The sequence below is a fragment of the Lagenorhynchus albirostris genome, chromosome 2, assembly GCF_949774975.1.
Source record: "Lagenorhynchus albirostris chromosome 2, mLagAlb1.1, whole genome shotgun sequence".
Taxonomy (NCBI): domain Eukaryota; kingdom Metazoa; phylum Chordata; class Mammalia; order Artiodactyla; family Delphinidae; genus Lagenorhynchus; species Lagenorhynchus albirostris.
In genome coordinates this window covers 134,292,611-134,307,951 of record NC_083096.1, presented here as the reverse complement: position 1 = coordinate 134,307,951, position 15,341 = coordinate 134,292,611, and the positions used below count along the sequence as shown (strand labels likewise).

At 42.1% G+C, this 15,341-nt stretch overlaps 1 protein-coding gene across 8 annotated transcripts in view; it reads left to right on the top strand.

The window, feature by feature from the left end:
* NFIA (nuclear factor I A) overlaps positions 1-15,341 on the top strand; it is a 393,406-nt gene that overhangs the window by 58,488 nt on the left and 319,577 nt on the right. The window contains exon 3 of one of the 8 annotated variants that reach the window (XM_060139912.1): positions 6,524-6,820. The exons of the other annotated variants lie outside the window; for them this stretch is intronic. Within the exon in view, the coding sequence (XP_059995895.1) occupies positions 6,524-6,537 (14 nt within the window). The 3' untranslated portion in view covers positions 6,538-6,820. Of the gene's footprint in view, positions 1-6,523; positions 6,821-15,341 lie in introns of those variants that run through there. 8 annotated transcript variants of the gene reach the window in all.

The following is a 15,341-nucleotide window of genomic DNA, read 5'->3' as shown; positions in this document are numbered from 1 at the left end:
ATTTAGCACTCGGCTTGGCACAGGATAGGTGCTCAGGAAACGGTCTTGGGGAAAATAGATGGATGTTTATTTTTCCTTTGCGTTAGCCATTAGTGCAGGCCTGTAGCTATTTAATTCCTACCCTTTGTCCATCTTGAGTGGAAGAAACTAGGATAATGAGACCTGGCATCAGAACATACCTGACGTACAAGGTCCTTTTGGAAATGTGCGTTGCCTGCCTCAGTTTAGCTGCTGCTGTTACTTAATCCTCACAGGTTTAAGTGTCACGTTGCCTTCTTCCCCTCTGGCCCTTAGCTTTGGGATGTTTCAAATGCCTATAAAATTTCATTTAATTAAGGGGCTTCCATATCTGCTTGTAGATATTTTTTTCTTGAAATGCTGGTGGCATTACTAGTAAATCTAAGAGAATCAAACCTCTGCCTGTTTTGTGCCATTTCAGCACTAAGCCAAGGAGAAAAACTCTCAAGGAAATTAATTCTTCGCTCAAGCATGGTAGGAGCGTGGAGCTAACACACTGCCGTATAACCCGGTTTCACTGACTTTCCGAATTTTTGTTCTGCCCTTTTTATTACACGTCACGTTGTATGGCTAAAACCAGAAGTGCAATTATGAGGAAGATGTTTTCTCGAAATCTGCGGAGTCTGGCCAATCAGATAACCTTTCAGTAGAAACATTATCCACGAGAGACTTAGTTGTTATTCACAAATAGATTATCTTTTAACTCCAGACTTTCATCAGTTCACTAAATATTACTGAGCACCTACTATGTGCCGGGCATTGTTCTAATGCTGGGGGTACAGCGCTGAACAGGACAAAAATCCCTGCCCTCCAGCTTCTTGGCTTCTTTCTTTTTTACACAAGGGACTGCGTGTAGGTGCCTTGGGAGTAGTGATTTGTATGCAGAATCTGAGCCTGTGGGTGGGCTGGCCATGGCAGAGGCAGTCAGATATTAATTCCCTGGATATTAGGTGATGGCTCACCATGAGTTATTAGGTGACTGCTCACCTATAAGCACATCGAACCATTTGTAGTATTTTGCACCTGTTTTAAGTTTTATGTGTGAAGTTACGGTCAGTGTCACTGTCATCGTTTCTCTGCTCAGGCACATCGTGGTGCTTGGATTTGTGGGGTCAGGTCAGTGCTGATTTAATTCAACTCTTCTTCCTATTACTGCAAGCCCTGTGTTTAAGTTTCCTATTGCTGCTGTAACAAATGGCCACAAACTAATGGTTTAAAACAACACAAATTTATTTTCTTAACGATTCTGGTGTTCGGAAGTCTGAACAAACAGTCTGGTGTCAGCAGGGCTGGTCCATCCAGGAGGCTCCAGGGGAGAGCCTGTTCCTTGCTTCTTCCAGCTTCTAGACGCTGGGTTGGTGTTCCTTGGCTCACAGCTGCATCACTCCAATCTCTGCTTCCTTCTCCCGGGTCTTTGTCCTCCCGCCTGTCTCGTACAAGGAACCTTGTGATTACATCATTGGGCCTACCTGAATAATGCAGGATAATCTCTCTACCTCAAGATCCTTAACTTGATCACCTTTTGCCATATTCACAGGACCTGGAATTAGGACGTAGCCATTTGGGGGTGTGGGTCGGGGGGGGTCATCATTATTCAGCCACCCACACCCTGTCAGTGTCCCTGGGTTCATTAGCAAATAAGCCAGTTTTGTTGAGTAGTCTCTTCTGGTCTATGAAACCCAACCCAGCAGAGTACACTCTAAAATGCAAATGTTGCTAACTATGCAGAGCTAGTTATACTTGCTTCACTACCTGAAAACCTTAAATCATTCCAGTGTCTTCTATAAGACTCAGCTCAAAAAACCCTCCCCCAGGAAGCCTTCCTGGGCTTGTTTGACGCTCTTCATTTGTGATTCTGTGGTGCCCTGTGTTGTGTGTAAGTGACTACGGGACCACACCTCCCCTGTTGTAATTGTGTGGATTTACTTGCAGCCCACTGCCCCCCTATTCTCTCTCCTCACCCTAAATGGTATGCTCTTTACAGGAAGGTGCTATATGTCCTGGGCACATAGAGATATTTGATAAAAGTTTCTCTTTTGATGAATGGAGATGCTCTTCTCTCATATGTTAAAAAAAATCGTTTTGTGTTTCACTTAATTTCATTTAACGAGGTATTCACTAGAAGTTGAAAGTGGAGGGCAGCCAGCGTGGGTTGTGGAAGGACTGGCATCATGTGGCTTGTCTAAATTGTATGTCACGGTTTTAGGACACCTGACTGTGAGTTCATGGATGCTTCTTTCCAGGTGAATGTAACCCTGAAGTTATGCACCATTCTTTTCTCTGTGTCACCAGAAATCTTAACCGTAAACCAGGTAGGTTCTGAATATTTGGAAGTAATGATGTAAATCAAGGTGAAAGACTGAGTGAATCTTTAAATCTAAAATTAGTTTCTGTCACCAAAGAACAGATTCTGTGGCCTGGTCACTTTTAGGGTTACTGTCATTGGAGTCAGGTTTCTGGTAATTGAGATATTTTACTTTATTTCAGTTTTCAAAAGTAGAATCTTCCTGTGTGGAAAAATCTGTGAGTCCTGTACAGTTGTTGTTGGAAAATCATGTTGCCTTCTTTTACAGTATCCAGGCTGATTTTTTTCTTCTCTGTAAGTGGACCTTGGGCTTTCTGTGTGGCTGGAAAGCATGTAATTTTCTTTTTTTTTTTTTCACGTAGTGGTGTTTCATGATACCATGTGAATTTTTATGGTCCCAGCTGCACTGAAGTGTGTGCCCTGAAATTTCAGTTGGATTAAGAACATACCTTGATGTGAGGGCTGAAATTGGAGAAATGGGAGAACACAGGGTTGGATCTGTATGGGTTGCAATTAATATTGATGAGTGGGCAAAAGTCCAACATTATCCTAGGGGGCTTGGCTAATGTTCATTGTAAACCAGTGCAAGGGAGTCCTTCCCCTGCAGGTGTGAATAGTTTAATTTAGTAGGTGGATTAGGAAAAACAAGGGGTGTTTTCTTGTGTTCCAGTTTACATTACACGTTGAACGTTAACCAGCTGCATGAGGTACAGCTCATCACTGAGTGGTGGTAACAGATACCCTGAGACGTTGCTAAGCCATCTCGATATCTCAAGGATCTAGCATCATGCCTGGTACATAGTAGGCACTCATTAGCGTCTGTGAAATGAATAGAAGAACGAAGGAATGGTCGCTGAGGCAAGGCCCCATAAAAATACTGGCCTCTGCTTATCTCTCTAGCCCTGTTACTACCGCCCACCTTCAGTATATTATTTGTATTGATAGCTTGTTAAATATTCCACACTCTTTCTTGCCTTTGGACCTCTGTACCTGTCATTCCCTCTGCCTCTAACCCCACCCTCCCTATCCCCTCAGTTTGGCTAATTCCTGCAAGAACTTTATGACTTGGCGTCTCCTAGAAGACTTTTAGAAGGCATCATCGCTGGTATCTAGGTGACCCTTTGGATAACAACAGGAAGACACTGACTAGTGGAACTGTTGAAATCTGTGTCTGAGCCTTCTTTTCGGGAGCATGTGGAACACTGTCAGGTGTGGAGTCGTTTGGATTACATCTCCCAAACTCTACTTTATTGGTACTTTCCATTTTGGAATGGGCAAAACATGACTCTGTCATAACAGGAACAGAAGTCGTCAAGTTAGCAGCAGGTTCTATTGTGTTTACAGAGCATCAGTACAGAGGTCGATGGAGAACCATTGATGAATTACCGGTAGTGTGACTGATACCAAAGGGACTAAGTAGGCAAGAAGCAGTTGAGAAACTGAACCATTCCCTTTCTAATGGAATTTAGAAAGTTGCGTGCATAGTAGGTGCTCAGCCAGCCTTTGCTGAGGATGGAAGAATAAATAAATCAAGTTACTTTTTTCCTTTTTTGGGCATTACGTTAAGATTAAAAAAAAAAATCCTTAGATAGTCTCTTCCACTCCGCTCCTTTTTGCACACATAGCCCTAACCTCAGTCTATACTTAGTGCTTTTGCTAAAACTGACTCATCTTGTTTCTGATTGCCTTCGTGATATGAGACTCTGGTATCCATGGGAATGGTGTAAGTCTGTATTGCTTTCATGCTTAGAAAAATGTAAACCAGAAGGGCCAGCTGTTGGTACCGGTACCAACTAGTTCCTGAGAGCTATAGGGCAATCTCATTCTTACATTCTTAAGCCAGTTTGGAAAACAGCGTAAGCTCCTGAGAAACTAATCAGCTTTTGTGACAGATAGGTGTGATTCCAATCTTGTGCCTGCTGCGGACAGGCTGTGTGACTTTGGGCAAGCTGTTTAACCTCTCTGAGTTTCTTCATCTCTGTTTTTTCTGTTTTGTAAAATGGGCGGGGTGGGGGGACCCTATTAACTCACAGGGTTGTTTGACAATTAGAAATGATTTTGTAAGTGTCCTAGTCTATATTCGATGTTCAGTAAATGGTAGATATTAAGACTACTATTACTGCTATGAACCAGGTTGGCTACAGGCCCTCCAGAGCTTCAGTGAGGACAAGGTTAGCAGTAACCACCGGGATAAGGGTGGGACAGCGGAGTTAACATTTAAACAGCCTCCTGTGTGTGCAGTGGAGATTTTCTTATTTTCCTCTGGGGAGAATTGAGGTTGGTTTAAGAAGGGAACTGACAGTGTTTTCTTTATGTTCTGGGTGTTTCAAAGGTGGCTAGAAATTGGTACTAGTTGCTAAGGAAGAACTTTAAAAAATATAGATGTGAGGACACAAGGTGGTGTCGAGGCAAGAGCACTGACCTGTGTTCCCTGGGGCTCAGCTCTGCGCTCTCTGCCGAGCCCCTTTCTCTCGCTGTGCCCTTCATCTCTTCCCCGGGAGTGAGCACACTGGACCAGACAATTATCCTGGCCCAGGCAGGTGCTTCTTCCTGACTGGGAGTTAGTATGGGTGGCCCCAGCTGGGCTGGTTTTATTGTTCCAAAAAGCGTCGGCAGAGAAATGGCTGGACGTTGGAGTGTCCTTTGTGATTTGACATTTTGGGGAAGTCTTTAATGGTACAGTGTACCTGGCCAAAAAGTCTTCCAGCTGAGAAATTCTGTGAGTTGAAACGCTCGGAATAAATGTCAACCAGGAAGGAAGGGATCGTCAGGGTAAATTAAAAAATTCTCATCTGTCTCGGCTGTAGCAACTGCTCAGACCACCGGACTGGACTTCTTCGGGGTATTGACAATGCTTGTCTTTGAATGGGGCATGAATTTCCCAGCTTCCTAGGAGCAACAACAACAACCGTTCCCCCAACAAACCCCAGGGTGTCTGAAGCGCCTGCTCTCTTCTCCAAGAGCCGATCGAATACCCTTCTGTGGGCTCAAGAGCTATCAGCAGTATTGAACAATTAGACTGGAAGGAAGGGTTGTGAACAGTTGTTCCCTAAAGGCTTGGAAATTAACAAAGGCCATATTAGTCAGTCCCGGGAGGAGGGGGATGAAGAGAATGGGGGCTGGGAGGAACAATTCAGAAGTGGAGAGGGTGATTGGAGGGGTTTGTTTCCCAGATAGTTTTCAAAGAAAAGAGATTTGTGTAGTTTGCTGTGGGGCTGAGAATGCAGTGCAAAACCAGTTGATGTTCTTTTTTGTCCAACAATTACTTTTCTCTGGCACGTTTCTTTTTAGGCTAACAAAGTGTCTTCCTTCCTTTTTCATGGTCATTGATAGCAAGAGCTTAAGGGTTTTTTTGCCTCCCAGGGCTCAGGGTAGGGTAGAGAGAAGGACACACATAAGAGGGAAATGACATTTTGCAAAATTTCGTGAATTTTGTCACAGACAAGGAAAAACCATCCAGTGCACAGGGAAGGCTCAGGTTTGCATTTCGGTCTGGGGGGTGATTGATTTCTTTCTTTCAAGGGGCTGATGGAGGAGGTCAGTGTGTTAGAAAGGGGAAGAAGCCAGGGAAAGGAGAAAAGAAAGAATGAGATTTATGACCTTCTGGATCCCAGCTTTTATGTCACGTAACCATTCCCAACACTGGAAGTTCATGACACCCTGAGAAACAGCCCTGGAACTCGGAGCAGTGATCTGCATGCAAAGGTGAAATTAAACAGTCCAGCAAGTGCTTTGATTGAGAGTCACATACAGTCCTGTTCTAGATCCCAAGTGCTGCTTCTCTTTAGTTTGCCCCCTCAGCACGGATTCTGGTGTTTCGTGGAGTTATGAGACGGACCACCCAGGGCCACTCACGTTATACGGAGGATGGTTGAAGAGGTGCTTAGAGAGGAATTATTTCAACAATGGGACTTTGCCATTATTCTTTCTGTAATCAGCCCTCTGCACTCAGCACATGGAAACCTTCGCATCTGTCACCAAGAATACTAAACTGATAAGGTGTTGCTCAGAGAGCCCCTACCCTGGTCCCATCCCCTGAGATAACAATAGAAGATCTTAAAAAGTGTAAGGATCTTCCATTTTTATTCCATATGGCTCCTTAGGTAACATGACCCAATGTGGCCATTAAATGACCCTGCTTACACTTGGATTACTCGGTACAAAGCAAATTTATGGTTGTTTATTCTCTCCTCCTATCAGCTATTAGTGCCTAATCATATGGTCTATCGATCATGAGATTAATCGCCTGCTCAAAGAGGCAGCAGGTCTTGTGGAATGCTGCACTGCGCCAGACTGAACTTCAACCTTTTATACACACTGGAGGAGTCAAAATCATCATTCACTGCCTGAAGCCCCTGGTCCCTGGGCCTCCTGAACCCCAGGAGGTAAATCCCTGCTTTTTCAAACCGTGTACTTTGCACTTCCTTTCCTGTGTAAAACTTCACCTCATTGATTCAGTCAGGCACTTGTAAATAAAATCCTTACATCCTATAAGTAATGACCTAAGCTGAAAATATGTGGGCTCTATTATACAAAGCCCCATAGTAATGCCATAATTAAAGGTCTGTCAGTATTTCTATTGGAAATTCTCGTTCTGGAAGATTTATATAACTGGACCATTAAAGTTTTCTTGGGCTAAGACTTGCCATGAGTGTCATGATCTGAGACCTTTTTTTTTTTTTTTTTGTGGACTATGTTTCTTTAAAGATACCAATAATAAAGCCCAGAAACATTATGCCATAGTAGTCCATATCTACCAAGGTTGGACACTTTAAAATTTGAGCACGGCATCCCCTAAAGTGGCTTGTGTCCCCCTTCTCTGTGTTCTCATTGCAGTTTTTGAGAACAGAGCATTGTTGTCCTGTTTGTGCTGTATTGTAATGTTTGTTTCCTGGCCTATGTCTCCTACTCTAAGGAGAGTGAGGGCAGGGATCTTCCATCATTTGTCTTTCTAGCCCTTTCACTGGAGAGCCGAACTGGGTAAGCTGGGGGTTTGTTCAGTAACTGCCTTTAAGGATGGGAATTGGGAAACTTCCCTTCCAGTCCTGACACAGTCGTTTAAGGTGGGGAGTAGATTCAGGCAGTGAATTTAGGCAAGTCACTTGGCTTCTCTGAAAACAAGTTTCCTGATCAATGAAATGGGTGTATTGCGTTCAGAGCTGGTGAATCGGTATCCTGTGAGTTGAATGCTGCCAGCCCAGTTTTCAGACATTTGAATCTGGAATGCCTTTAGATGGAATCTGGGCTTTCTAGGCTGCCATGATCCCCGCCGTCCCCTGTTGTATTATATTGTATCAGCAGCCTGCTTTAACCATTTGCCTGCATGGCCTGTGTTTACGATTCCTCGTAGTTACAGATTTATAATGGGGTCTTCTGTTTTGTTGTTACAGTAAGGGTCGAAATCTGAGATTCAGGGATGCCTTTGACTGTAATTTTAATTCTCTAACTTCCTTTATCAACAAGAACCTCAACTGTTATTTTTGATTTCATTTTGGAAAACTTTTGTTTTCCAGACAAACTGCATTGGTTAATAATTAATTTGCTTTCCCATTTTTGAAGCAAATGGTCATCTGTAACTGAGCACGCAGATACACACGAGCTGAGAGTATGAAATAGTTTTTGTGTGATGAGTTGGGTGATGTTTTAGCAAGCTTGTGCCGTTGTTTTGTGGATAAGTATATAGTTTCTGTTTGAGGTTTTGATATACTAAAAATAGCTCCTAGATCTTCCTGCCTTTTTAGACACATGAGGGTCCAAGGACTCTACCTGAATGCTTAGCTTATTCTTTTGTGAGTTTCTGGGCTACCCTTGTCCTCAGAGCTTCGAGTAACTTGTTTGTCTCCGTATGCAGTCCACGTCTTAATTGTCTCATTACGGGTAAGCCTAGAGAAGCCTCTATAAAACCTGTCTTTTATATTCCATAAGAGGAAAAGAGCTTCCTCCTATGAGTTTACCCAAAGGCCCTCGTTTCCATTTTCTCCTTTAGTCAAGAGCATTTTAGAAGATTTGTCAGAAGGAGAGGGAGACAGTTTGATACTTGACTCCCAAGCTAAGGAGAAGGCTTTCTTTCATCTCAGCTGAGGCTGTTGTTGAATATTGAAGGTTGAGAATTTAAAAGCACACATTTAAATAGAGCAAGTTAAAGATCTATAGCATAGAAGTAACCTGCATGCAAACCAATCTTGAGGCTTGCCCTTCGGCACTTAAAGTGGTCAACATCACGCAAAAGTAAGGGGCTTTGGAAGATAGCAACCTGCTCTAAGCAGATCACCACGTGGATACCATTAACAAGAAGAGGCAGCGTCTGCGTTGTGGGTAAGAGCTTAGTCTCTGGGGTTCCACCAATTTAGGTTTAGTTCTGTCTTGGTTCCTTATCAGTTCTCACTTTGGAGAGGTTACCTAAAGCTCCATAAGCCTCAGTTTCCTCATGTGTCAAATGGGGATAATAATAGCTTGTTGTGAGGAGTAAATGAGAGTAATTCACACGAAGGATTTATGCTGTTCGTCACAGAATAAACAATACTAATTATCGTTATGAGCTAAGACATAATTGAAATATATTTCTCTGCTTTGAGTTGTTCTTTTTAAGAGGTTAAAGGTATGCTTTCCTAAGAGTGTTCATACACGCTGGATCACCTGCCTCCACTTCCAGGAAATCGTATGCTTCAGCAGTCCAAACGTGCCGCTCTCAGTTTTTTCATGACGTTCGACCTTAAAAATCTAAAGTTGAAATCTTCTCCGTCACATTTTCTTTTCCCTCCAGATAGATCCAAATTAAAGTTTCATTGCACACGTTTCATGGACTCTTATTAGCATTAATGATTGTCGGTGTGCTGGTGAGAGTCCTAAAGTTAGTGCATTAAGATTTAGTGTATATATGTCCATGCCTCCCTCTCGCTACCAAACATAAGGTAGATAGCTAGTGGGAAGCAGCCGCATAGCACAGGGATATCAGCTCGGTGCTTTGTGACCGCCTGGAGGGGTGGGATAGGCAGGGTGGGAGGGAGGGAGACGCAAGAGGGAAGAGATATGGGAACATATGTTTATGTATAACTGATTCACTTTGTTATAAAGCAGAAACTAACACACCATTGTAAAGCAATTATACCCCAATAAAGATGTTAAAAAAAAAGATTTAAAGCCCTTGAGAAAACTTTAAACCCTCACGGACTGAGAGAGCTGGAAGGGACCTAAGCGACCCTCTCCTCTAAGCCCCATTTTACAGATAAGGAATGTGTATTCTACAAGGTAAAATAGGTTTTGAACAGGAACTACCCTTCCTCATGGCTTTTTAATTTGTACTCTCCCTGGAAGCTGCACTAATTTGCCATGTTATGATTATGTTCTTATTGTGGGGATTGTATGTATTTATTAGAGGCCACTGAGATGTAGTACTGGGCATTACTTCTGTGGCAAAGGCAGGGGGTAGTAATCATTAGTAATGGGAGAGCATTTTACTGACTAGAGAGAATTCATTGCATTGATCCCTTGTGCCACATTTGTATTATACCAGGTAGTCTAAAATGATAGCCTCTAAACTGGGAAGCTGAAAAATTGTCCAGTCTTGGCAGTTATCCCATCAGTAAGACCTTCCTTTTACTACTGAAAATACATAGTTTTGTTGAAAGAAACCTTTTCACCGGTCCCCAGTGCCCTGAATGTGTTTAAATCCCTCACTACTGAAATAGGAGGATTACTACTGCTATCATTGTTCTAAAACAAACTTCCTTTTGGACGATAACAGCAGCGGTAAGTCAGATGTTGAAGAAAGTACCAGCTTAACTTCAGTTTGCTTTAAAAGGGCTTCCTCTTTAATTGACAAGTGTCATGTGTAATAGAGCATGGCAACTCACATAGAAAACCATGGGCCGGGCTTCCTGCTGGGGTTGGAGTTCTTAATGAACATACAACTGAATACACTGAGGCAAAAAATTAAAGCGCCCCAACTGTGGGCCATTCATTCCGTTCATCCTGGCCAATGTGGTGATTAGCCCCAGCCACACCGATGGCCAGAGACCCATATTGGTCATGCGGCTTTTTGGTAGCTGTCAGCTAGGGTGACTGTGGTCTTTCCTAGTGACATTTTGAATAACAGCACAGATCCTAGTGTCGTATATCTAAGGAATAAATATATATTTTTTGTTCTTTTTTTTTTTTTTTTTTAACATGTAGGCTATTTTTGGCATATACCTCTTCACAGAGTGGTGGTTTTCTGGAGCTCTGGCCCACTTGCTAACATTTTGAAGTTCCCTCACTTAGTAATTCCCTTTTCCTTCCCTTCACTCCCCAAAAGAGAACAGAGCCGATTTTTCAGAGGTGATGTTTACAACAGTTCAACACACTCGAATAAGCACTTAGAATAATGTCAATAGAGGAAGGGAAAAAAAGGGCGTATTATTATCAAATTAAGTAATGGGTGGGCAGTGATATTTTATTTATTAAAGCTCATCGGAGTACCATTGGAAACAGAGTACGTTGGTTCTGAAGTGCACAGATTAGAAAGGAATGTTGAGTTTGGAAACGTGGCAGCCTGCAGCACTGTGTATGGTTTAAATTAAACCTTTTTTTGGAAAGCAGAATTGCTCTAGGCCACATTTAAGGGAAAAGCTACAGCAGAGTGAGCTGGCTGTGGTTTTTCTTTTACTCTGTAACCGGCCCACTTTCCCTTGTTTTAACACAGAAAAAAGACTTTGGACTCCTTCAGACCAACCACATAGCTTCTCTGCTGACCACAAAAAGGAAGCTTTGCGTAGAAGCCATAGGATTAATACCCACTGTCTCTTAACCCAACAGAGTGTGAAAACTTTTATAAGAGATTTCTCTGGGCAGGCTGACACTGTAGTTGGACTTGAAGCATTTTAAATCAAGAGCAACTTTGAATTGCATTATGCCACAGTGCTCTGTAAACTGTTATGTGCGATCTCACTGTTAAAAGTTATTTACATGAGTCCCCAGGTTTCAGAGGGATAAACCACTAACAGCTTTGTGTATCTTGAGAAAGAAATACAAGGAGAATTAAAGACAGACCTGTGCCAAATTATCTCAGCGTAGGTAGATCACAGTCAATCAGATTTATCGTTCGTGGGCAAATGGAGACAGTTGGCTCTTGGTGGAAAAGCCTTTTAATCTTTGAAAATAATAAGGTTAAGATTGTGGATTCTATTAAGTCACTTGATCAGCTTTATTAAGTCATCACATTATTTTTCAACTAGGTGAGAAACCTTCCTTTTAATAGATGTGCATCTTTCTAAAATAATTTGTGTGTTGCAGAGGTGTTATTTAATATGCCGACCTGCCCAGGGATTATAAATGGCTGTTTCTGTGTCCTGAGTGTTCATTTTAATGATTGGCATCTCACCACCCTGATTAACTAATCATGTGTTTGCACAAAGCCACTGTGAAATGACCAAACAAACAAAAACAAAACAAGAAAACCCTTGTGTGTGTGTATTTCTGTTCAGTCCTCCCAATTCCTAGGATTGATATGTTTTAAAAGAAGTCATTTGCATTTACCTTTTGCCATGCTGAATTAAACAGCTCTTCACAGGTGCACTGTATCAGCAGTCTGGTTTCTGTTCAACAAAGAATCTCAATCAAAAGAATTGATTTGAAAAGTTGCAGGGAAAAACCGGCATACGTGTTTCAGGACTGTGGTCTTACAGTAACCACTGAGTTAATCCTTGGTTGACGGAGTGTCGCGAGAGGGGTTTCTTTGCTGTCATTAGAGAAATTGGTCTGTGTAACACTTCCTGTGTGTGAAGAAATGCAGTTGTCATCTTGCCTAGACCATTAGAACAGTATTTAAATACTTCCAGTTGTGAGGAGCCTTACGTTTATTGTGGTTATTTTCCCAGGTGTCTTAGAAGCAGCTGTTTTGTGCTCTCCTGAACTTAATAGTTGAAGAATATGGGAAAGAAATGGCATACTTTCTGGGTAAAATATCTTAGCCACCCTGGAGCAGTTGCATCTTGATCTTCTTTCATCTGGGTAGAATTCTACTGTAACTAATTGAATCCATTGATCACTGTCTTGTTTTTTTTCCATCTTCTTCTCAGAGGATTCATTTCATAGGTGTCTATACATCAGTCAAGAAAATGACTATTAGAGGAATTACCAAGACTGGTAATAAAGGTAATTTAACCTGGTATAATTTTTTTTTAAGGCAAAACACTCTTAATTGTCCTTTCCCTGGTGAGAGTTAGCTTCTTAATTAGGCTCTGTTGGAAAACAAGTCAAAATAGGACACTGACCAGTACTTTCAGAGAGGGAGAGAAAAGAGGGACGAAAAGGCATCGATCTTGGAATTAGATGACCTGGTTTCTAGGCCTGTCTATACCAGGGCTTTTCAAACTTTAATGTGCGTATGAATCAACTGGGGAGATTGTTAAACTGCAGATTCAGATTCAGTGGGCCTGTGGTGCTCGCTGAGATTTTGCAAGTTTCTCTGCAAGATTCTGACAAGCTTCCCGGGATGTCCATGCTGTCGGACCCCAGACCACACCCCAAATGCCAAGTATCCGTTAGAGTGCTTAACTAACTTTGTGGTTTTGGATACACCTAACGACTCTGCATCTCTGCTTCCTAATCTCTAAAATAGGGAGGTTAATCTTTGCTCTCCCTACCTCATCAGGTTGTTATGGGAATCAAATGAGATAATGTAGATGAAATTTTAAAAGGCTACACAAGTATAAGACACCAAGGATCTTTGTTTATAGATAAAGACATTCTTTGAATACCTTTCCTGGAATCACTGTGAGCTGCTCTGTGATGGGAAGCGCCCTGAATGGTGAGAGAGACTGGAATCCTTCCTTCCCTAGCATCTACTCTGTGCTGCCTTTGCCCAAATCAGTTCAGCCTTCTGGTCTCTCATTGTCTCATCTTTAAAATAAGGGCTCGGCCTGGATTAGTGGATCTCAAAGTGTGTTCGCAAGACCAGCAGCGTCAGCATCACGTGGAAACTTTCTAGAAATGCAGATTTCCAGTCTAAATTTTGTGTCATCTCCTGTCTCACAGGCGGAGAAGAATTGGGAGTTCCCCAGGGTGTTCACTGAGCATCTGGAAAGGAGGGATGAACAGCCGGGGGTTTAAGCCTCACCTCCCTGGAGGTCAGAATAGATTATTACTGCATTGACTTATACCTTTCTAGCTAATCCCAGCTTTGGGGCTGCTTCAGTGGCCCATGAAAGCTGATTGAGACAGAGCAGAACGTGCAGACCCAGGAGGTTCTCGTCCATCCTCCTCTTTCCTCTCCTGCTCCCCTGATGGTTGTCAGCCTAACCCAGCACCATTTTATATTTTTCAGACTTTTCGAGCACTTTCACAAAGATGATTGCAGTCTATTTGTGTAGGGTAGATTGGCGTGAGATGAGAGCTGAGAGTAAAATACATGATTTTCTTAAATTCATTTCCAGTTAGACTTCAGGTACCTGCAGTTTTGGGTTTTTTGTTTGTTTGTTTTTACTTTCGGAAATACATCTGAAAATTACAACAAAAGCATTAACCAGGCCTCCAGTTGTCCAAAGTAGATTTTATCAAGTTCAAGCACTAAAGCTCATGATCTTCATGCTCAGAAGAGACCCTCAGTGAAGCCTAGCAACGTCTATACAAGTCTGATTGTTTTTTACTCCACAGCAGCAAATAAAGCCATAATGGGCCGTTGCTTGAGTCTGGAGAGTAGAGACAAACAAGAGGTGTTAGCTGGCAGCTGAGCAGTGAGCAAAGACTTGGAGGCACTGTCAAAAGTAGAGCAGGTAGGAGGGCAAGATAGATCGTAGCTTGAGCCCCTCTCTCTATGTGTATGTAGATATACACATGTATACATATATGTATTTCTGTGTGCAATATAATAAGTGTATATATAGTGCATATGAGTATACCTGTGTGCGTATATATAAAAATAAATATATATGGTATACAGATGTGTATATACGTATAAATATTGTGTTAGCCAAAAAGTTCGTTCAGGTTTTCCATTACATCTTACCAAAAACCTGAACGAACTTTTTGGCCAACCCAATAGTTGCATTTTTATTTTATAGATGCATACACACATATATTCTATATACTAATATTCCCAAATAGTTCTTTGGGTATTTACTGTAATGGAATACTCATGTAACTCACGTTCTTAATATCTTCAGGAACTTATGTTTCTGTATGTAAGAATATCAGTTACCAATTACAGAAGGTTTCTCTTTAAAATAAGTTAATGTAGAAAACAAATAGTCGTTAAGGAGATAAATGTGAGCCCTTTGCCAGTTCATAAAATCATGGACATCTGCAGTTATGAAGAACCTTATAGATCATTTTATCCAGTGGTTTCAGATTTTCTTTAAACAGAGATCTTTTATTCAGAACTAAATTCATGGGGAAGTGTGTACTCTCTCTCTCTCTCTCTCCCCATATATATATATAGCGTGTGTGTATATATGTGTGTGTGTGTGTGTGTGTGTGTGTGTGTGTGTGTGTGTGTGTGTGTGTGTGTGTGTGTATATATATAAAATTGAAAAAGTGTATGGGTATTGGGTCTGTCTTGGCTTTGGCCTTTCTATTCTTTCTTCCAGAAGTAGCTTCTGTTGGAATTGACCCCTAGGGCAGGGAATCACCTGGGAAACTTGTTATATGCATATTATGATTCTATAAGTCAAGGGTAGGGCTTGAGACTCTGCATTTTTAAATTAACTCCGGAGGTGTTAAACATACACTGACCGCAATTTGAGTAGCAAGTCCCTGGGGGATCTGTGTAGACAGTTTGAAATCCTTCAACCTCTTCATTTTGTAAATGTGAAAAGAAAGACTTGGACTTAATAATGCGTTGCCGAAAGCCACATGCCTAGTGAGGGTCTTCTGATTTCTGGTAGGTCCTCTGTTCTGTATCCTGCCTGGAAGGAACGGCTGTGTCCTACCCCTTCTGGCTGAATGAGGTAGCCCAGTACCAGGGTTCCATTGGCTCTACCAGGGCCCTGCACAAACCTACCATCACTATAGACGATACTGGGAATGCATTCCCTTCCAGTCC